At 42.5% G+C, this 24528-nt stretch overlaps 1 protein-coding gene across 4 annotated transcripts in view; it reads right to left on the reverse strand.

The window, feature by feature from the left end:
- Positions 1-5867: 5867 nt before the first annotated feature.
- C8H10orf90 (chromosome 8 C10orf90 homolog) overlaps positions 5868-24528 on the reverse strand; it is a 117294-nt gene continuing 98633 nt past the window's right edge. For 3 of the 4 annotated variants that reach the window (XM_085554871.1, XM_015867613.3, XM_085554870.1), the window contains 6 exons: positions 18906-19196; positions 16772-16965; positions 16145-16331; positions 8210-8273; positions 7694-7793; positions 5868-6781 (listed from right to left, as the gene is read on the reverse strand). In XM_085554871.1, the coding sequence (XP_085410997.1) occupies positions 6743-6781; positions 7694-7793; positions 8210-8273; positions 16145-16331; positions 16772-16965; positions 18906-19196 (875 nt within the window). In that variant the 3' untranslated portion in view covers positions 5868-6742. Of the gene's footprint in view, positions 6782-7693; positions 7794-8209; positions 8274-16144; positions 16332-16771; positions 16966-18900; positions 19197-24528 lie in introns of all 4 variants that reach the window. The other variant, XR_014948800.1, reaches the window with a different exon arrangement.

The following is a 24528-nucleotide window of genomic DNA, read 5'->3' on the forward strand; positions in this document are numbered from 1 at the left end:
TCTGGAACACCTCTGGGGTTGGTGATCCATCCCCCCCCATCCCTGGAGGTGCCCATGGCCATGGATGTGTTCTGTGCAGCCTGAGCTGGGGGTACAGCCAGCCCACAGAAGGGGTGGGAAGTGGATGAGCTTTAAGATCCCTTCCAACCAAAGCCATTCTGGAATTGATATTCAAGTATCACAGGAGGGACATGAGCACATCACCCTCCTGCCCTGCCCCACTGCTCTGCAACACCGTGTTGGAAAACAGCTTCTTCTCTCCAGCAAAACGGGGGAGGAGGGTCAGCTGTAGTGCTGATTAAGCTCTCTATAGTGCTTTATAGGGAAACTACACAGCCTGTTGCAGCCTGCTGTAACAGGGCCAAGGGTGAAAAAGCCACGAGGAGCTCAAGCAAGGGCAAACAAAGAAACCCACCGCTCCAAGGATACAGGACCTTCACCACAACAACAGCAACCCCCTGAATTCTTCAGCAGTTAAAACACAAAGACCCAAACCTCAGGCTCTCCCTCGTTACATTCTTTTCCTGTAGCATAAACCCTCGGTCATGCAAACACAGAGCTCTGAGAGCAGCCCCCCAAGCCACGGAGCCTCCCTGTTCCCCTCCTCTCATCTCCATAAATCACCAGGCTCTGGTGTGGCTGTGCAGCCCCAGAGCTCTGCATGTCCCTGGGGTGCTGCCACGTTCCTGCCCTGCAACACTGCAGACAGTGGTGACCGTGCTCCCCAAAGCCCAAAGCAGAGGGATGTGGCTCTGCAGTGGGATCACAGAATGGCCTGGGTTGAAAAGGCTCATCCAGTTTCAACCCCTCTGCTATGTGCAGGGTCATCAACCTCCAGACCAGGCTGCCCAGAGCCACATCCAGCCTGAATCCTCGTATCAGACAGAGCAGACTGTAAGCAGGAGGGTTTCCTGAGCTACAAACCCTTCAGATACAACAACTTTCTACATAAGTTTTTTCTGACTCCAGACCAGACTTGGAGAATAAACGCTTTGATCCATTGCTGCAGATTTCAGTGTCTCCCTGAAAACAAAAGGAAAAGAATCCCACAGATTTTTACACGTCTCACAAGAGGACAGTATTCAACTCAGACCAAAATTATGAAGTCATATATTTTTAGCATTCCTGTCTAGCCACAAAACAATGCAACATCCATCATCATAAATGCTGGGGCAGTAAATTAGAAGGACAGCGTATTTTTTTGGATGGTTTTTAAAGAATGAAGTGTTTCTAATGGGAAATCTAAGAGAAATCATTCAAAAGTATTGAGGTTTGCATCCTGGCAGAATGAAATCAATTAGCTTCTAATCTCGTATCTTTTAGGGATGGAAGGGCGAAGCAGAGCTGCTTTTATAGGCATTCTCTGATTGTAACTTCCTTCAAAACTTGCTTCAGCTCACAAACACAGCAAGTGAAATCTCAGAACTAAAACAAATAGAAGCAAGTGTTGGTTTTGGAACATCAGCTAATAGTATTAGATGGAACAGCCAGCCCATAATTATATATCTTTCATGCAGTTTAGCTTATGCCATTATATAATTAAATTTAGACCATCGAGCCCTCAAAGTTATCTTTTTCCATAATAACTAACACAAAAATTATATATGTGCTCCCAGTAGCATTACGAGTTAAGTATAGACTTGGTGACACTTTGCAGTAAGCGGGCATTCATTACCAATCCCTCACTGCAGTAACATTAGTCACGGAGAACTCATGTGGATCTAATGTGTGGTGTATCTGTCTGTAAGTCACATTGCAGAATAACAGGGAATTCCCTCTCCGGGACATAACTGCAGTGCTGAAGTGCAGTACTCAGGGGAGGTGGTCCTGTTGTCACTGCCTTGCTGCCATGATAAGTCTCCAGCTTGAGATTGACCCATGGAGTAGAGCATCCTTTCCTCATCATTCCCCCCACGTCCTCTGATCCCCTCACATCTCCTGATTCAGTTTCTAGCTGAATTCAGGAGGACACCAATCCCATGACCTCCTTTTCATAGACGCATACAGCATCCTGAGTTGGAAGAGACTCGTAAGGATCACTGAGTCTGACTCAAGTTTGATCACAAACTTTACCAAATCATAGAATCATATGGAAGGGACCTCAAAGATCATCCAGATCCAACCCCCACTATGAATAGAACTGCCAGCCACTAAATCACACACCAGATCCAGGGCCCCATCCCACCTAGCCCTGAGCACCTGATGTACATCATGTCATCCCAGAAGGAGATATGGGGAGCTCCCTTCTTTTAGGGAATCAGAAGCTCTAAGAACCATGAAAACATCGAATACAATGGGAAGTCTCCACATTACTCAGGCACAGCTTCATGAACTGCAAAGGCTTTCCTTTTAAAACATGTTAGATAGCGTATTATTAGACAGCCCAAATTTGTACCATTTCTTCTCCTTTTTTAATCATTTTGCAGCTGCCAGAGAGATGATACACCTCATTATCTTGTTCTGTGGGTCATCTAAAATGGATATGAAGTAATTCTACCTCCTGCAGCTTTGGGAAGGAGCCAAGGAGAAGTAGGATAAGATGCCTGACCAAATTTAAATAAAGAAATAAAGGAATGAAATTAGAATATGCTTTTTATTTCCAACCTAGAAATGTGTTTTCATTTGGCGTGCTGCTTTTGGCAGGTCTGTCGTAACCAAACAGGCTGCTGGAGGAAAAAAACAGGACCTCCCAAAACACTCCCAATTAGCTCAGTGGGGAAACAAGTTTCACTTCCAGAGGCAAACTCGCCCCATGGCCCTACCAGCAGGCAAGACAGCACTGCTCAGCAAGCAGCGTGGGCTCCTCTCTGATCAAGGACCTGGGGAAACGATTGTTGTCATTTTGATCTTGGTTGAAGATACGTCAAAGCTTGGAAGTATTTTCATCTCTATACTGAGTTTCTCTACCTGCAGCGTATCCTAGCACCTTATTTTATCCTAATCTTTTCTTATGCTGTGGTGTCCTTGTGTTTAATTTGTGGCAACGCTTTCTAATTGGTCTTCATTAAGAAGTTTGCAAATTGGGAATGTTGGGACCTCACAACCTCACTGCCTGTAACGGGTATATGGGTAATGTGGATGGGTAATGTGGATGGCAGCACAGGGAGGGCATCTCCCTGGCATCCAACCCACAGCCCTGCTCAGCAAGAAACACACTGAGAAATAAATCACACAGGCTGAAGACGTATGAAATCTGACCCTGTGGGACAACCCCATGCACTGATCCGATCTGCCAGTGAACAAGAGACCAGTCAGCGCTCCCAGAAAGACAATTAGCTGCCCATTAAGCACACAGGAATTCCTGCCCCCGAAGTCAAAGGAGCAAACAGCCCCGCAGCAGAGGCAAGTTGGGGTATTTTTGGCCATGAAGCTCGTGCTGTGTGAGATGTATTGGGAATGGATTCCTCCAGAGAGAGCTGCCAGAAATTTTATCCCTGCTTTCCTGTGCCGTTTTCCTTGTAAATCAGCCCTCTCACAAAAAGCATTACACTGACACGGCCAATCTCAGATCCTAAGCAACAAAACGCCAAACAAGTCATCCCAGACAGTCTCCTATCTGAGCAGCTGAGTAAACCTGAAGCAACTATTGGTTTGCACACACGTACACAGGAAAATATTTGGGTTTAAGATAAATCCCCAGAATACTGTAACCATCAGCACTTTACATTGCAGTGACTTTCAGCCCCTTAAGATGTGTTCTGTTGGTGGCAGTTGGGCTGGATGATATTGGTGGTCTTTCCCAACCTTGGTGATTCCATGATCCTATGATGCCTGACAGATTAAATTAATGATGCCAACATGCAAACCAATGCTGTGCCTTGCACACCCAACACAGCTTGTGTTCCACAGGTGGACTCCATTTATAACAGTGCAAAATTTAGCCTATCCCAAGCCTAACTCTACTTAGAGGCTTGTATTTAGAAGGAAAAGGCAGAGTTGTTGAGCCTGAGCACCCCAAAACCATCTCACCCTTACCAACACTCATCAAATGCTGTTCTGCACTCGCATACGCACCAGGAGTGAGAAAACAACTCACCAAGGAGCTGAGGAACAACCAGCAGTGCCTACCGTCAGCGGTGCTAATCCTCATATAGTTGTACCCACAGGAAAACGTGCCCCTCCTGCAGCTATGGGGTGTGTGCCAACAGCCAGAGGAGCTGCATCTGAAGAGAAGGAAAATTCCAACACTCAGCCTGCATGGGCGATCTCCAGCACAGGCTGGGAGCTGTCTGTGCAGCGTGCTATCCAGTGGTGAATGCATTCTTTATTTTGAAATGCCTGCAAGTCCAAAGCAAAATGATGCCAATTTTGTCCCTAGCTCTAAAGTTTATTAAGTTGGTGCCTACTTGGTACAGGGCTAAGCCTGTGAGGCTCGTGTTTTTCTGAAGTAATATTTTCCTGTATAATCTATTTTCTATTACAATGACTTAATTGTAGAGCTGAAATGAGAGCCAGGATTGTTTTCTGGATACATTATCAGATACCTTCTTTTCTAAGGCCCAGAAAGAGAAATTAAGCTTACAACAGAGATCACTTCTGTTATTTGGAAGCAAAGGTTTCATATCACATAAAGCATTCCCAGACAGTGATTTGTGTCAGGCATTTTGCTCACTGGATATGCCTCCAAGCTTATTTATAGGAGAAAATTTCCACCTCACATTGCTACATATTGGTCATGTAAAAAACTGCATTTGAAGGAAAATAAAAGCATTTCAAAGTAACCGTTCTATGAAGTCAAAAGATTTTACCAACAGCCTACCTGCTTTTAGATGGTTTCCTCTGGCTGTCAGGACTACAAGCATCTTTAAATGTATACTGTAAAGCAGGTGTAAATGTATATAATATTCCCCTATGGTTGCATGCAAGAAGCGTTTCTCACAATTCATCAAACTCGATGAAACCAAGCTGCATTTCTCTGAAGAAATCAAGAAACTGGATGTTAAAGAACCAAGGGGGGAAAAACACCAGGTTCCTACTGAGCTCCGAGGGGATTTGGGCACCAGGAAATGTCTGCAGCTGTTGTAGTGAGCTCTAACTGGAAGAAAGATGGTAAGGTAACCCTTCTGGTCCAGGCTAGGAGGTTACACGTGTAGGTGCATTCACTACTAAAACCCATCGCTGTGGGGTGGAGGCCCTCCTGTCTGAGGCAGGCCATGCGTTCCTTATGGAGGGCAGCAGAGGGATTGGTGAACCCAGAGGGGAGCAGAACAACATGCAGGTGAGCTGAGAACACTGAGGGATGTCCTTTTTGCAGTTCTTTTTGCGAGTTCCTCTGCTTGGAGCCGTGTGTGGTCCAGGCCTGACTTCAGTCCCCAGTGCTGCACTACTGGCTTGGTTGAAGACTTCCTCTGGGGAAGAGTCCTGGCAGTTCCTCTCTCATAGCAAGCACTGCCTTACCTCATGTGTCCTCTTGAAATGTATCGAACCAATTGCTGGCTACTTCAAACAATCTATTCGGAATAGAGTGTATTTATTCAATAAATATCTTCTCCATGAGCAAAAATTAACATCATTAATCCCACCTTGCAAACCAGGAAGCTGAAACACAAAGAGGTAAAGCAATGCAATAGAGAGGCTCTTGGGGGCCAGCACAAGTCATGGAGCTGGAGGGGGCAGCCAGCACTTTGCTCACAAAACATCGCTCTTCCAGAAAAGCTGACCTTGCATCTTGGGCTGGATTAGCAAATAAAGCACAGATAGCAAAGGCCGACTCCCAGCCTTGTTTGAACACACTCAACGAAGTGTTTGTGCAACAGAGGTTAACGCTTGCAATGATTTTTTAGCATAGGATTTGTGGCGCGACTTCTCAGGCACTTTCAATAATTGTGTTATTTTTAACAGTACCAAATAAAAACATGACGGTTGGATAAATATTATATTCATATTTTATTCCATAAATAAATTCCATTGGTTGTTTTTACTTCCAAAATGTACAAACAAAGATTTAAATATTTCTGAAGGAAGCATTGCAGATGGTTTTAGTTCTGCCGTTCTGATGCAAACACACTTCTTGGCACGGCTCCTTAATATGCCATTTCTATAAATACTTAATGCTTGCAGAAGTGGAGTAAATTACATATTAAACTGAGAAACAACAACAACAACAAAAGAGTTAAGACCGAAGTTTTAAATATTGCTTCTTACCAGGTAAACTTGCTATGCGAATTTACTACATAAACAGGAATAGAGTCCTTCAGAGAGCTCCAAGATTGGTCCCTTTTGGTATGTTAAGTATTAATGTGAAACTGCTGCTGCTATGATTATGTGGTAATGCTATTTCAGCTAGTTTCTAAACATAACAAATAATGATATTCGTTTTTCTTTAGTTCAAGGATTTAACTCACAGGAAATCAATTAATAGAATACTTCAGAGAAATAAGTTTCCCAGGTCTTATAAACCCAGCTCTATTGCTACAGAGATGTATACTTTGAAACAGATGAAGATAAATAACACCACTGTAATTCAGTATTTGCATTAAGAATTCTTAAAATTATTTCCTCTGGGTGCACTGACCATAAGTTGATGCTCTGAAACAGCTGTGCTCCTTTTCAGACTGCCTTTGCTTACCTGAAAGTTGCCTTAAAATTTCAACTGAAATATAAATGATCTTTCTTTTTATAAAAAGAGCCAAAAATAAGAAAAATACCTCCAGGTAATTAATATAACAGCAAGTTTTATGGCTTATCTAACGGTCAAAGGCATTGGAGATCCAATTACGATGACAGGCAAGAGAACCCTTTGTCACTCGGTGTTCCTTTGAAGGAGCTGGTCCAGTAATTGCTGGGAAAGAAAGAAAAACAGCTTTAAGATTGGGTTAAACATCACGAGGTGAAGTAGAAACCTTCAGTGATGCTGTGAGGTGGCAGAAGACTCCTCAGAGCTCAGATCTACCAGCTATGTTACTCACAATGAAAGCACTGATAGCTTTCCCATCTCAGGCAGGAGCCGTGTGGTTACATGGAGGAGCACAGAGCACTTCAACAAGGAAGAGCCATTACATGTAGATGTCATGGAGCAGGATTACCTGGAAGTGCCTCAGACCTGCACCTAGATTATGTGCTCAGGTGGATTTCTGCTAGGATAAATTACTCATTTTTAAAAAACAAAAGGTCTCAGGTGCACAAGGCTCAGCTGTTAATTCTACATCTTAAGCAGTCTGTAATGCTAAGAACAAGACCATCAGCTCTCAGGGTTTGCACATGCTAGCACAGTTACTCCCTAAGCTTCATGGACCTCCCCCAGGAACCTGCCCCTGCACTGCTACAGGGCTGTGGGTTTCACTAGAGAAAAACTATCATGCCAACCACTGCAAAACAGCAAGGCTTGGTGTCTGAGAGCTCTTCATCTCATCACAGTTGAAAGAGGGAGGATTTAGTTTGGATATCAGTGGGACACTCTTTACCAAGAGAGTGGTGAGGTGCAGGCAGAGCGGCCCAGAGAGGCTGTGGATGCCCCATCCATCCCTGGAGGTGTTCAAGGCCAGGTTGGATGGGGCCCTGGGCAGCCTGGTTTAGTATCAGATATGGAGGTTGGCGGACCTGCATGTGGCAGGGGATTGCAGCTTCATGATCCTTGAGGCCCCTTCCAACCCAAGCCATTCTATGATCTATAGATCAGTGGTCAGACATTCATCTTGTAATACAGCAAAGAAGGCTTCTGGACCCACACTGTGCACTCATGGTGCACCATTACCTTTTTAAAGATCTCCACGCGCATCCTGTTGCTCTGAATGATTATCCGCTTCTGTTTTTCCTCTTGTTTCTTTTTTACTTCAGGTAAATTGTCATAAATCCTGGAATGAAGTTAGAAAGTTTACTTCACACACCATCCCTGGGACTTGCAAATAACTGGGAAATTCCTCCAATGCAATTCATGGCATTAATGAGTATCTCCAAGTATTCAAGTTAGATCCATAACACGGAACAAGTATTGTAAATTATTGACAATAATGGTATAAAAACCTGAAAAACACTGCTCATTTTGGACTAAGGAATAAGGAGAGATGGGATCGGGTTATCTCCATGCAGCTCCACAATTCTGGGGAAGCTTCTAATGGGCTCAATAGATTTGATGTATAGCAGCGCGGTTCAAAGCAGAATGTGGCCTGCACACTAGCCCTCATAGCCCATGAGGTGACGAGGCAATCCCCTGCCTCCAGTGTGGGCCAGCAGCAAGTAGCAGTGAAGTTTGAACTCTGTGAGTTTGTACCTTTTGGATCTCATGTGCATCTCCTTCTCCGGAATGAATCTTTCCTTTGGTTTGAAGAGGTTATCTAGCAGAGGGAAAACAAAGTTAGTCAGGAACCTGTAAGTCTCACACCTCACTCAGTCGTGATATGAAATTCCTGACTAGTCTTCTCTTGGCTTAAGCTCAGATCCGTATCTCCGTAAGTTGGTGGAAAGGCACTGAAAAACTTCATCTGGAGCTGAACTGGATCCCAGAACTTCCCTGTGGAAGGATGGATAAGCCAACAGCAACCTGCATTGTTCCTTTATTTTAAATGCATACAACTTCTGTCATTGCCACATGCAGTGGTGTACACTGATGTTCAGCCAGGCAGCAGCTGTACCAAAGGACCCAGGCAGGCAACTGCATGCATCCAGCAAACCATACCCCCTGCTGATGTCTGCCAGGAGCAGGAGCATTTCCATTTCAATTTACACTTAGTTTGCGGGGCGGTGTGTAATTATGCCAAGTGCTAAGAGGAAGAAAATTGTATTACTGTTTGCTGATCAGATATGAGGATATCCAAGATAATTCCAATCAGCATTTCCCTGGATGCAGGGAAATAATTACTGATCTTCATAGTTGGTGCATCCCAGGAATAGGTAATTTTAGCATGGTCTCTGAATGGGAAGGTATGTCTGGGCAGGACACTAATGGCACAGAGGACAGGGTGTGATGCCCTGCAAGTCTCAGTGAGCTGAGAGGCAAAGGTATTTGCAAGAGCCTTCGCGGAACATATGTATAAGATAAATATGTGTGCAAAGCTTTAAGCACTTCCATTTGCCAAGGAAGTTTAGAAGACATAATATATATCACAGCAGGCACCACGTCGGCCTCTTTCTGCCATCTCACTGTAGAGACAAAATACAGTAATCAAGGCAAGGAAATAAATACAGAGAATAATTTGTTCCAGAGCTGCCCGGTTCAGACGCTGGCCCAGAGCAAAGCCAGCCACCGCTACCCAAAAAAGCCCCCTTCCCCAGCAGGTCTGCTTCCCCGCTGCTGAAGACACCAAATGTTTCGGGGATATTTATGGAAGTTGTCCTAGCAACCAAACAGCCTCAAGCAGGGGATGGGGCTACACCCAGAGGCAAAGCTGTGCTCGGATTACCGCCTTGCTCAGGAAAACGCTGAGTGCCCTCGGAAACTGCTGCTGCATCTCTGCAAAAAGAAAAGGGAGATGTGCAGCAGCCTCCATTCTGTTCCAGCACCATTTTCAGGACACGGATTTTGGTGGTTATCTGCACTTAGTCATTAATACTCCATGTCTATGAGCAACGTGCTCGACTGACTGGGAAAATATAATTTGCCTTTTACTTAGTACTGTTTTTATGCTCATTTTTATGCTCATTCATTTAAAAGGAATGAACACTTGGATGCTACAGCAGCTGAAATAATCCTTACACACAGGGGAGCAGACTGCTGCTGTGACCCAGACAGACATGGTGGAATAGCAGGGACTTGGTGGCACCAGCTTACTGAGACCTGTGTGGATCCCAGCGCGGTGCCCTGCTGCTCAAGGCTGCAAACCTCATTTGGCAGCTCAGGATTGCAGGACACATCCCTTCCCCAAGGCATCCTCTAACCCAGACAATGGCACAGGATCACGGCAGGGAGTTGGAACTGGATGATCTTTGAGGTCCTTTCAACTCAAGCCATCCTATGATTCTATGATTTCCAGGAAAAAACAAACCCAAAAAACCAAAAACCTGCTATGGGTGTTATTTGTCTCCATTTACTTTTCTTCTGAATAAAAGCTGTTAATGGCACATTAGCAGTTGCAGTATAACACTCTCCAGATGATACAGAAATGTGCTGAAGGGCATCAGACTCATCTCTGCCTGCAATCTGGATGGGAAGCCCATGCATGGCCATGCCAAAGGTTTCGAAAGAAAGATTTAAAAGAGATCATGGGGAAAAAAAAACCAAGAAAAATTAGAAATCTACCTTGGTCATAAATATGCCCCTTGTGAAGCAGTACAGAGTCAGAAAGTTTACACATATGTAAATGTTTGTGTGGTATCTCATCTCACTCCCAGGTCTCTATATAATAGAAAGAAAATCATGTACAAGGAAAAAATCGGTGCTGACCCTTGAGGGATTTTAGGATAAGAATTCTAAAAATAACTGAACAGTTAATAAAACTGTTTTAAATGAGAAAATTAACCCATGTTTAAATGTGTCTGCTGTTTTTGTGTTCAATTCTGAACGCATATTTCCATCTGGAGGAGCAGCAGAGATTCAGAGCTATAACAACCTGCCAAGAACACCATGAAGATCTGAATTAACTTCCTTCTTACTGAATGAAGGCCTAAGTTAGACATAAAGTCGAAAATTCCCCAAGTTGAGAGCCTTCTAGGCTGTATTTTATCACAGTTCCTTATCAGATCTCATAGCCCTGTAATGCTTTGGGAGAAAACTATGCTGAAGGATAAACAAGAAGAGCTTTCAAAACAGGCATTTGGTATTTCCAGTGATGCATCACAGTTTAAAAGAAAGAATAACAGTAGAGACAGATGGGCATGAAACATTTCACTGGTGTTTTAGCCAAACCCTGTCAAAATAGTGAACTTCCAGCATTTATACCAATGTTGCAATGTGCTACAGTGGTCTGCAAGGTCTCCAGAGCAGGAGAAAGAAGCTACTTCAGCAGGATGTAAATAAATGAATAAATGGGTCAACGGTGTAGTATATTTTACCTCATACTAAACTGCACCACAGACAGGATGAGCAACATACCTGCTTGGGGAATTATTAACAGTGACAAAATTCATCAAGGGCTAAACTCTGCTTATCAGAATACATACATACATATATATGTCCCCTAGTATAAATGTGAATTCTCTATGTGTTAGGAGCTGAAATATATCCTCTGAGGACATATTGGCAGCTCCTGAAAAGCCAGGGAATGATAATGGTGATTCTCTACTTAAACTGATTTTCACTGAACTAAAAAAAATAAGTCACCTAAAACCCATTTGCCCAGAGAAGTTCTAAGATACTTCATGTATTCAGCTCAGCATGCCCATAGCATTTGGCTGTGAATTCATCCAGAGAAATGAACTAGTGCCTACACCCAGAAGCACTGCCCAGAGTTTTGCATGTTGTGTGTCAATGACTTCATGAAATAAATGACTTCATCTGCCGTCAACAGATGAGTTTCTGGTATTCTTCATAAGGAAATGTAATAAGCCATTAGTTAAAGGTTTGATGGCAAGAGTGCCTGGACTTTATGCTCATCTCTGTCAACTGCTAAAGCTGAACAATGATCCTTCTCCCAAGAGGAGCCATAGGCAGGTGGTTCGTGGGTTTTCCAACTCTCCATGTCTGGGCTACACTACAGCTGTCAGGACTTCTGATCCTCCTTACTATTTTAGTCTTAACAGTGGAAAATGCTACTAGGATCTCTAAAAACAAACAAAAAAACAACAAAAAACCCATACTAAAATCTACAGGTTTATGATAAGTTTTCATACTAAATTCATTTTGGGCACGATATGGGAGAATCACCAAGGTTGGAAAAGACCTCCCAGATCATGCATTCCATCCATCCACCTACCACAAATATTGCCCCACTAGCCATATCCCTCAGGACAACATCTCATTCTGCTCCGTCCAAATGATACTTGAGCATTCATGTACTTCAGAATCAAATATATGAATTAGCACCCCATCTTGGCTTTCCTAATTCATTCACTCTTGTTTGACTAGTTCACGTAGCACTGAAAAGCCACATCATTAATAAGAATGTATGACAGGACTATGTAAACTGAACCAAGAGGTTTATTTCATCTTTGGTTAAGCATGCAACAGCTTCTCAATCTTGACTTCTTCAGTTTCAATTTCTAATCATGGATCAAATTTGACCTTCTACTCCTCGATTAAAAAATCCATCATTGAAAATTCACTTTTCAATTTGGCTACTTCAGGACCTTAATGAAATTATCCCCCAGCAAACTGACTGAACTTTGTAAGTCACCCGCTACAATGCACACAGTTTCAACACTGTAATTATCCACACAGAAAACTTCATATTTAAAGATTTCCCAATTTATCTCCACATTCTTTGACACCAGACCTTGGGAGATGGACCCTTTCTGCACAGGGGCCTCTCTCAGATGCTCCCCCTATTGCAAGCAGCTCCAGAAATCCACAAAAATGGGCTTTTATCTGCCTGAAAAGCTTTCTGAAGAACTGCCCGGACTTCCTCTACTCGATACTAATTGGCAATGTGCTCTAACACACTTTGAAAGGCTTTTGACCTCAGTCTTGCTTATAATTGCCCTTTTTGCTCATCTCCCTGAGCTCTCCCATCTCCTTCCCTCCTCCTCTCCTGTTATTATCACCTTGCACAGATGCTGGTTCTCTCCCCACCGTTCACAAGGATGAGGGCATAGAGGGAACGTACCCCACTCACTGCCCCTCTGTCCTCCCCTGCTGTCACAGATGGTCCCATGTCCCCCGAACCCATGTCTACCCTGCAAAGCGCTGCCTGTGTCTATAATCTGACTCACAGGCACTGCCGCAATCAATATGATGAATAATAATATCATAAAAATAGGTCATTCCTCTTCCTAATTCAATTACCTGACTGCAGCTTAATCTTTATTCACAACTGTCAGCCTTAACCAAGTGGCCAGGTGCCAACAGGATCAGCAGCTATGAATACCGACAGGGAAAAGAAACCTGAGAAATGGCACAGCTGAAGTCATACACAAGCAGAGCTGGGCAGGTGGATGCTGACATCTTATCAGCAACCAACGGCATCTGAAGGCCACAAGGATGCACTTTTACAGCTGCAGGACTTGCCAGCTGTACACTTAGTGCAAGTTCTCCCATTGCCATCTTCTCTCCCCACTGATCACGCAGCCCAAATAAGAACCATCTTGGTGCAGAGCTGCTTGAGGATCCTGCACTTTGAAAACACAAACAGCAATCCTCACCCTCCAGGCTTCTGCCATTACAATAAGGCCTCTTTGAAAGGTTTAGAAGCTTGGTTAAGGAGGTATAAACTTGCTTCCAACACATTACTAAAGATACAGGATTTGGAATAATATTGGATGCAAATCCAAAGAAACACAGCAGGCACATCAGTAGGGTTTGAATGTTGACTTTCCACTTATGATGCCATTTCCAATGAACCATCACGCTCCCAAAGGAAAGCAAAATGGAAGGTATGAAAAAAAAAAACCATACATGCCTGAGAAATGTTTTTAAACCTCTGGAAGTGCTTGTGTGCTCTAAGATCAGAAGGCTGTTCATTATGCAGATTTAAAGGCCTATAAACAGCTGGTAGTCCTGTCACTGAAGTAATTACATTACGGTTTTTGAGATTTAAATCCAGTTATTTGAACATTGTTTCTATTCAGTTCGTCACAGTGGGATCTCTAATTTGTTCGACATAGTCAACAGTAGAGTAGTCTATCTTGGACTAATTAGCACACTTGAAATGTAGCAGTACACATTACCCAGCACAAAGGCTAACACGAGAGTTGCAGGTTCTTTGCCTTCAAAGTGCTCTTGTGACAGAAATGCCTTCTGAGGGATAAATATTTCTGCTTTTCTAAGATACCTTCAGCATTTTGTAAGGTCTTGTTCATGGATTACAGTTAAAAATGGTAAACAACTTGGATTTCGGTGTTATTTTGAGGATGAGAAGGTACATGCAAGCTGCACAGATGTTGGTATTCATATGGAAATGAAGCTGAATGCCAGCTCCTTTAAGAAACTCTAAGTTGTAAAAATGCTGCCAAAACATTGGAAAACTGCGATATCTAATAATTTCACATTATTAATAAAGACATTTTGGGCTGATGGAACAATCTATCAGAGGAATATTTCTGAAGCTCGTGCCTTTTTGCCCTTCATTGCTTTAAAAGCACATTTTACACGCTCAAATGGCCTTTCAAATAATACAGAATAAGGATGATAACAAACGATGACTATTCCTTTCTACCTGCAGGATAGGCAGAAGGGAACATGAGGGCCATGAACCCAGTGGGACAGATTGTCATCAGCAGAGACACCAGCAGGTCACAGGCAGCCAGCAACCTTGGTGAGCATAAAGGGAATCCCTTGGCACTACTATGAGAGGGAGCATGGCCAAAAAAGTTCAGGAACATCTGTACTAAACAAAGACCCCATACTCTGGGACTCATTAGTGATACTAATCCTTCTGCACAATAGCGTCCATGAGGAGAAGTCCTAAAATACCAGCTGTCAGGACTCAGAGCAAATTAAATATACTCCTAACACTCCTACACAGCCCTCTGAACTGCAGCCCACACAGTTGTGCTTTATCAGCAATCTAGGATTTACAGCATTAATTACAGTTATGCTCCAACAACAGACTTGTGACACTTCTGTCATTACAAAAATATTAAGATCTTACAAATAGGAAATTACACTTGGCTACGGGAAGGCAGATGAGTTATGGAAACTACAGATTCTCTTTAGACAAATTTATCTTTAATGACCAACCACTAAGAGAGGGAAATAGTAATTTACTTGAATGATTAATGAATATATTTCAATATTATGCTTTTATTGCTCATTAAATGAGCATAAAAATTAATCATCGTTTAAGAAGAACGAGGTTTAACCTTTCAACTTTTTGTTTCACAAAGTGTTTACAGAGCCGTTTGGGGGGGGGCTTTTTAAGATGACAACAAAGAAAGAGATACTTGCCACTTCTCATGAGAAGAATGACAAACTCTTCCCAGTGAAGGGGCTGGGCTGGGCTGGGCTGGCACAGAGACTCAAACTGACTGCAGCTGAGCAGTGCATCCCCAAGCCATTCGAATCCAAAGTAATTACCTTGGATAACTGAAGAGCTGAATGAATTCTATCAACTCTTTAAAATGTACTTCATCTTTGCTTTGTTTACATGTGCTTATTTAGCTCTTACTATAAATCCCATTATGTATGTAAGATAGATTCCATCATGTGACAGCAAACAGCATACATGTAGTGATAGAAAATAATATTCCCCAATATAAAGCACGCCAAGGGAAATAAAATAGTTTTGAGGGGTACAAGCAGAGCTGATGTAGTCTTAAAGACTACAACGTTGTGGAGTTCCATCACTTTCTCATTGAAAGACTTGGCAGGTGTTACCAGTCATTGCAAATCGTTTGCCTATCGTCATCTTTTAGATCATTCAGGTGGGCTTTTGCTCTATTATGCTTTGTCGGAAGAAGAGATGCAGTATGGCTATTTAATGTTTACAAATGCTTTGTTTTTCAGTAGAATAACATGGCTTCAAAGAGCCACAAGTTTAAATCCAAAAAGCAGTTTAAATAATGTTGTTTTTTTTTTGTTAGTTAACTGAATTAAGGAAAATCCAGATGGCAATTAAAATAAAGAGAAAGCAAGTGTGTGCGATTTGTTTACCACGTTGTGCTTAGGGAAGATTTACAGGGATGCTATTGTAAGGGAGCTGCTGGATATTGAGGGCAATAAAGCAGCCTAATCATTAGGAAATTGCAGGGTTTAGATGCATCAATTTGTGCCTTGCGTCCAGCTGCTGGGCAGATGAGCCCACCTTCACCAGCTCACTGCTGAGGGCTTCATGAGTCAAGCGGTGAGACTATACACAATGCTGCTAAGACCCAAACACCACTCCCCAGATCAGCCTTCTTGTGAGCTATGATAGGTACAGTGATGCCAAAGATGCTTGTCTACAATGAGTAGCAACTTGTGTCATGCTGAAGAACACAACTGTTGGTGATAATGACAAAACATGGCCAAGGAAGGCCGCCATGGACCTGAGATAACATCCACTAACCAGAGACGTCATTCCCTGAGCACCACGACACACGCTTTGTTGCTCCCATCAATACAGAAACATTAGGTATTAAATATTATCAAGGTTTCAAGAACAGCTACAGACCCATTACTGGTCACAACACAACTCACCACTGAGTGGGTCAGGAACAGTGTATTGCTTTTTCTTGTTTGAAGTGGACGCCGAGGAAAGCTTGCGGGGTGTGCTGACGGGTGTGTCGCTCTGCTGGGCTTTCCTCTGCTGCACCATATGTTCCAGTTTCTTCAGCCTTTCTTGCGAACGGGAAATGAACTGAGGCTTATGGATTTCGAGTGCTTCCTAAATAAAACAGAGAAACCGCTTTGTTTTAGAAAAAGGAAGGAAAAAAAAAAAGCGCTATTCATCTAATTGGGTTCAGCAAGAGATTCCCGATGAATATCATCCCTTGTCTGTACAAACGTTCACTAACTGCCTTCCTATCTGCCTTTGCTCCCTTCCACTGTTAGAAAGGTGCATACACCTTTCTTCGTCTGCAACATGCACTGGACCAAGAGGAAAGTATGACTGCTGCTGGGGCTTAGTGCAGTCCTGGATCTCAGCCATGAGTAAGGCAGCCCCAACTAGTCTCAGCAACTAGTGAAAGTGACCCAGAACGATGAAGGAAATGCCAACTTCTGCCCACAGCCAGTTCCCAGGAAGCAACAATCATCCAGGAAAAAAAAAATAAAAATCTCAAACCCAGCATTAACACCAATGCTAAAAACAAATGGGTGTTTTACCTGCAGCGTCAGTGGGGCTGGTGAACCCTTCTGAGGCTCAGAGCCAACATCTGGCTCCAGGAGGATGCTGTGTGTCCCATGAGTGATACCTGGCCAGCAAACTAAGGACAGGGCTTCCTGGCTAGCTGGTGCCTGCTCCTCCTCTTCCTCATGCTGTTCCATTTTGCCACTTGAACCACAGGACTGGCAATCACCTTCAAGAGATTTAAAAGTTCATTAAGAGTGCACGGTTAATTTTTCATTGAATTCTCCACCTCATTAGAGAGAGGGGGCAATTTCAGAAATAAGAATGCTGAGGTGTTATTAATAGGCCTCATTAAGCAGAATAGATCAAATCTATGGTTATAGGTGCTACTCGCTGCCCTGTGACACCCAGAGTATCTTTCACATTAAGCCAGACATTGCACAGAGGTGTAATTGCAGCGCTCTGATGCTCAGCTCCATTTGCTGTTAGTCACCTCCCAAAAGCAAGACACTTCTAACACAGTTACATCACAGACAGCAGAGGATATCACTCTGCAGCTCAGAGTTTACTTCAAAATACTGCACAAACGGCATGAAATAATGCATTGTTGTAGGCCTTAATCACGTATCATTTTTCTTGGGCCGTACCGAGGTTTTCATAAACCCTACTCTTGTTTTTACATCGCTGATAATGTGGTTTGCTTTCTATCACTTCTACATTTTCATTAGCTAGTGGAATGACTCCATGAAGAAAACTAATAAACCAAGGCTTAATATGCATTATAGAACATTATTATGAAAGCTGTCCATTTGCAAAGTCCCGAATTGAGAAAAACATTGATTTTCCACTCTTAGAATCACGCCTTATTGCTCTACGACTGATATTTTTTGCACAAGTCAGGGCCAAAAGAGGGAATGAACCAAAAAATCAGACGGTCGACAAGTCTTTAAAAAGTGACAGAATTAGGCATAATCAAAAATAATAAATTAACTTCAGAAAAGGCCCACATGCACTATTCTGAAAAGTCACACTGGAGTTAGTTCTTCCTTGCCAAATAACTTGATTTCTAGAACTAAACATCTGGGAATAAAGCCCATTACTGTTTTATTTCAATTTTTGGTTACAATAAGCTTCAAGTATTTTCCTCTTTATGACATATTGTACATATTATATTGTACTTTAAAAAAATAATGTAATAATAATCTGTTTGGGGTACGTCCGCCTTATAAAAGCTGGAGCTGCTCCTCCTCTCTAAGATTGTTCTCGTTAACATAACTCATCGTGGAAAAAAAAAGTTGAAACCTGTGACATAAAAATTAAGCTCCCCAATAAGTCTGGTTTTCAGACTCTAACAGACTTGAGTGGAAGCTTCACTTTCACATAAAACAGTCACTTCTAGCTAATGAAATGGCATGGTTTAACTTTTGGCACCAAAAGCAGAGCATCAGCTGCTCTCACCTAAATAGGTGTCACATTTAGTACCTTTATAGTCAACAATGACGTGGTTTCCCTACCTGCCTATGAAACAACCACCGCCAACAAGAACAACACAAATCTATATATAACCTGCATCAGTTGTCTTCTACAAAACTCCACGCCTGAATTCAACTACTCGCGCCATCTCCATTTTAGCTCTTTGAGTAAACATGAGAAGGCATCCACACAGTGCTGAATTCGAAGGAATTATGTTTTAAATGCTGGAAACTTGCTGATAAGCAATTGTGAAACCTTTATCTTTCCATGAAAATCTCTCCAAATAAGACATTTCACGCTATGACTGTGCCCCAGATAGTTCAGGCTGTCATATCACAGGGAAAAAAAGAAGATTGCAGAAGTAAAACTAAACAAGGTTGTAAAATAACCTCACGGTGTTTCTCCATTGGGCTGAGATTGAGTGACACAGCAGTTGTAACGTTTCCTCGGGATTTTCTTGAATCTACTCACAAAGTAAACCCATCTTTCTCCTTTTCATTTTGTTTTCTATTAACCATAGCAATGTACACAGTTTGATTAGTTGATGTGATCTCTTGCTAGATGACTCATACTCGGTACTTAAAGCTGGACAAAAATGGGCTGACTTTCCATTATTTCACTTTTTTTCTTTGAGACTGATCTCATCTTATTATTGAAACCATATTCCTAAAAACCACAGTAGGATTTGTACCTTACTTTTTAGGAGCTGGTTTTGCCTGTGAACTTTTTCTTCTAAGAGGACTCCTGATGAAGCTTTTACATTGCACGTACAGTTGGAGGTGGACATTTTTGGTTTCAGGACGCCCTGGGCTTGGATCTCTTTGGATGCAGAGGTGTCCTTGGAGGGATCACTCTTTTTTGGTGAGCCATCAGTAGCAGCTGTGGTTGCTTCATCCAGTGTTGTGCCCAGTAAAGAAGCAGAGGCTGTTTTACTTCTCTTGTCCATGATGCACTGCTTCTTCTGGCTTCCAGACAGCATTTGCTTTCCTGTGAAAAACAAGAAAAAAATATCTATAGCATGGGAACATTATTATTTTCAGCCTTCTGTTCCTCATCATTTTTATTTCCAGCAAAATGGTTTTCAGACATATATTTTAAATGCTGTAACTGATATAAACGTTGTTGTGACTGCCATGCAGCTGCACCGCAACCAAACGTTACTGATAGACATAATCAGAAGATACCCCATAAAACTAAGCTGCTCTTCTAAGCAATATATATTCACTCTGATGGACGGTGTGGAAGGAGTGAAGGCATTTCTAATACAAACGTATGACACCTGACTTTCTCCTGTCTCTTATTCACTGGACAGAAAGAGCTTTGTTATACCTGGTCAAAATTAAAACTATGGGTCCAGTTACGGCTGGTGAAGAGAGCAAAGGTCCAAGTGTTTTCAGGCCTCCATTGTGTGGTGGCTGCCCCACAAGCACCACCTGTCTCCCACATGTTCAAGTCCACCTTCTACTCTATACAAAGCCATGGCGGAAACTAGCAGCAGAAAGATCCAATTTGTACAAGACATGCTTTATCCTGCAGTAGTTTTCATGAGGAGGATGTCGAATGGCAGCAACAACTGCAGGACGCTGCCATGCCTAAAGCAACAGCATTCATTAGGTAAGTTCTACGCTCCACATACCCTAAAAGATTATTCAAACAGACCAGTACTACTGCCAGCAGAACCCTAGAAAACCAAAAGCATGGGCACATGAACAAACAGAAGTGTCCAGAATAGGAAAAAAATCCCAGAATTTGGGAAAGGAAATGCAAAGAATTGGGGACAGCTTGGAAAGGGCAACAGAGTCAACAAGTGGGAGGAAGATTAAAAAAAAAGCAGATGGGAGCTGCTCTATGTTCTTACAGATTATTCTCAGAGGACCCTGAATGGCCAGCACCCACACAACTGTGCACGTAGCATAAGCACTCTTGTTTTTTAATGCTGTGCAAAAATTGCTTGTGGTCTGTCCTAATCACATGCAGGCTGGAGACAAAGATTTATGCAGAAGGAATTAGACTGATAGTTATTAAAAAATTAGTGAATTGAGGCAACTGAGAGGTTTGGGAAGTGAAAGCAACAAAGCCCGACAACCAACTGCTTTCAGGTCTAACCATAAAAACAAACCAATCAGGGAGGGGTTGTATGGTCTTTAGGCAGTAAATTTCTGGTGTACAGGGACAAATAGTTTTATTAAAGTGGCTACATAATTCCTTCCACCTCTGACTCATTCTCAACAGCTTCTACTCTCTAAATGTTCTTTCCTTCCTTATGTCTTGACTGAGGACAGAAGGAAGATTACTTCTGTCTTTGTCCTCTGATCCATCCCACGAGAAGGGATGAAGTGGCACATTATGTTAGACCATTCCTTATCATCATTAAGTAATATCAAATCATGCCAGAAGAAGCAGGGTGTTTTCAAACCATTTCTCTATCCTTCATCTAATTCTAGTAGTTAATAAATTAACTGCAGTGGTCTGAATAACTCACACTACATTCTTGTCTTCCTGCATTTTGGAGGAAAATCGAAGCCGTTATGGTACAGCAGCTCATCCTTTCCCTCACCATGAAGATCAGAAAAGTCTTTGATGTAATTTTACATTTCCTTCTGTCAACTCAAATGCCAGTACAGGGAAGAGCCAACTTCTTAAGGGAGTCTCCAGTGGGGGATCCCAGAAGACAAGTATGGGCAGAAAAATTAACTTTTTTCTAATTAAATTCGTTGAGATGAGCTCCATCCTAATCAATTTCACAGTCAAACAGAAAAGCTGGTCAAAGCAAGGAAGTGCACACCCAGACTCTAACATCTAAGGTCTCCTTCTTGCTGGTACAACTGATTTTTCTCCTTGCTTTTCACACATTGCAAGTATTTGCCTTCTCTTTTGTCAAACCTCATCTCTCTTCTCTCAGACGAAAATAGTTTTGATGCAGATACAACGAACCAAAAGCACTCAGCCCTGTACAGACCCTCAGCTGGAGCTCACACTTACACAGCGCTTTCTTCTCCTGTTCCCTGACTGACCCTGTACCTGCAGTTACAAACTGTGCTTCTGCAAATGTTTCGTGACATACAGAGGGAAAAGACATTGAGACAGATTAATGGTGTGATGGGCACCCAGGAGCATTTGTGGCAAGAGGTAGAAGCAGGCAGCACGGCAGGAGAAGATGAAGAAAGCAGCAGGTAGCATTAAGTAACTGCAGAGCAGCAGAGAAGGAAGTCTTTTCACAAAGGCAGCCAAGATACCAGAAATAGGGGGGTGGAGAGGGCAGCTGAGCCACAGAAAGAACTTGAATGGAAAACAGATTATCTCTTTAAATCATCTTTTAAATTAAAATTGTTTATTGGCCAGCAGAAAGCAGAGAGGAGAAGGGGAAAAAAGAGGGAAGCAGAAAAGAGTTTCTGCTCATCCAAAACAGCATCGCAGTAGGTGATCATTTGCTTTCATATCTAGCGATGGTCTGTACAATAAATGTGTGTGCTGTGAACCCAAGCAGCTTCATCACTGAGGCTGTTCAGCAAGCACAGTTGTGTTCCCTGTATTCGCCATTTGCTGCTACTGGGCACCGCTATCCAAAATACCAGGGTGGATCGTTGGGGTGGTGAGGATGGGCTGCAAGGTGCCAAAAAACAGAGCAGGGCCAAAAGCTGGCCACCTCTCCTATGTGACATCTTAGAACACAGATCTGAGCAACACTTTCTTTTGCCCGGAGTACTCATTTGTCATTTATCCCTAACTACCAGAGTAGCTGCTTGCGTGTGTTGGCTGCCAGGTGCAAGCTCTGTAACTTTCAGGAACAGGGAATTAAGCCCCAGGAATTTTCTTACATACAGTGCAAGTGGAGGCAGCCTTCTCTTCTGTACTGCACCCCCTCCCTGCTAAAGGAAATGCCACCAGTGGCACTCTGCCCTCAAGGTCTGGGGGTTCTCTGCACAGGCTTGGATTAGGAAATGCAGGTATGAACACACAGGAACGTGGTCAGAAATTACACAGAGGTGACGGCTGCTTCTGAGTATTTTGTGGTAACCAAAGGATGTCTAAAAATGAATTTAGAAAGACTCCTTAAGAAATTCTATTATAAAAAGCATATCGCTTTCTGAATGAAAATAGCCTACCTTGGATCTTGTACAAATATTACAGCTAAATCTTAATCATCATTAGATTCACAGTTAGGTTTTTTGTGGTTAATTAAGGCAATCAGAAAAGGTGCTGCTTGTTCTTGTTTGACATTGAAGATAATCAGATAAATAACAGAGCCAGTTTGGTAAAACCTTCCCTCTAAGTCTCTCTTGAATTAACCTTTCAGTTCAAAAGTTGCACCCAGGTGCCCTCAATTCCCAGGAAAACACAGCAGAGCAACACAGACGTGGGCCCTGAGGACCAGCTCCCCCTCCTCAAAGCAGCTGCCAATGACCTGAACTAACAAATGCAGAAGCGAATCATATTTAGGAAAAAGAAAAAAAAGAAAAGAAAAAGGCGAAGGTAGTGAAAGGTAAGATCACAGAATTTCACTCTGTACATTCGGGATCCGTTTTTAATATACTGTGTGGGGAATTAGGGCTGTTACTCTCATTAAGACTATCTGGAATCATATATCTAAATCCCCACGCAGCAAACTGGAAATATATCTTCCCCTCCGAGGATAGCTAGAATTGCAACTGGATGACTAGCAATATATGTTTTTTCTATTATCCCAACTGAAGAAAGACTTTAAAACTGATGAACAAAGACATGCGAGTGTAATGCTGTGGGAGATACAAGGGAACAGAACTTGAAGAAAGGGAAAGCAGCACGACTGCATTAGCAAAGCTCTGCGAATACATATCCTAGTTCAAAAAGTTCAGCTGCTTATAGGACCAAATCAGGACTGCATTTGGAGGAAAGTCATTTTTGCCTCCGTGCAAGAAACAAAGAGGCAACAGTTCAATTCTTAGACAACAACTTTGTGCAAATCACATGATCTTGGAGGAGTTAAGAAATATTGTATAAAACCCAGGTTTTTTTGCTGGTGGTGCAACTTTTTGACTTTTATTTTTTACGAATCTTTGACCTCTGAATAAAATGAGCATATTGTTTTACTGTACAGTATCTCTTTACATTTTCCTCCCTTCGGGGGGTTTCACTAACAGGAAGTGACCTCGTATTACAGCAGGTTAAACTTGCCTTTCCTTGGAAGCATTGTCAATTCAGGCAAACATACACTTTTCCATTGTTACTACGTACTTTTTTCTCCTTTCGCTTTACCGTGGGATAAAGCAGCTTTTCATACTTTCATATAACACTCGTCCTAGTGTTTCACTGTGGATTTTTAACAGTTCATGACAAAGTACTTATTTGAAATGGCCATAGCTCATTTTAGCAGATGCACAACGCCACAAACCCTCCATGACCACCAAGCAAGCCTGACAAGAGGCGGTTGCCAAAGGAGACTCACAGTGATGATTCCCTACGTGTCTTTAATGAGCTCAGACGTCACCACTACCTGCAAGCTCTGCATTATAGACCACCTACTGTTTTATTCTTTTATATATAAAATCCCCACAACCCTGGGCTGCTGAGAAATCCCTGAGCCCTATGATGGGAGCTGACAACGCCAACAACCCAAGCAGAGAGCAGAAGTGTATCTCAAACTGAAGAAACTTATACCATTTCTAAGATCAGTCCAGGGATGAATAGGCATAGGCTGTACAAGCAATAATCCAAATAACCAAGACTCCTGATGACAAGGACTGATGACTCAATTCCTGCCATGTATCAAGTGTTACCATTGCTAAGTTGTACGATCTCAGATATAAGTAAACAGACTGCATCATCTCAACGGGCTCCTAACACAGAAAAATGGAAACAGTGAGAGCAATGACAGTATTATTAGTTATTTCACTGTTTGTCAAGACATGGAAGATAGGGAGAATAATTTATCGTTCAGATCACTGCTGAGGAAGGGACATCACTTTTAATCAGTCAACAAGATGCAGTCAGCAAGGAATGCTACAAATTCAGATATTTTGACCAAAATTTCTGCTGACCAGCAGTGAGACCTATGTCCCAAACTGCCTTGAGATGTTTATTAAAGGACTTGTTTGCAAGAGGCAGTGTCAGGACCGTTCAGCATTAACATTCATGGAAACAATCTGAGTTGTAAAAAATCCTGACAAAACTGTAGCCGTGCCCATGCTCCCTAATCAAAATGTAGCACTTAACAAGGTCTTGGATTACCATTCAGTAGTGAACTGAGGCTGGATACTGAAGGACAGGGCTGGCCCTTGTCCTCAGCAGCAGTACCAGAACTGTCAAGACCTGAAGTCAAGACAACTTTGCAAGCTGAACC

This window comes from Coturnix japonica, chromosome 8 (genome assembly GCF_054131305.1).
Source record: "Coturnix japonica strain WE chromosome 8, WE-NBRP24, whole genome shotgun sequence".
Classification (NCBI taxonomy): domain Eukaryota; kingdom Metazoa; phylum Chordata; class Aves; order Galliformes; family Phasianidae; genus Coturnix; species Coturnix japonica.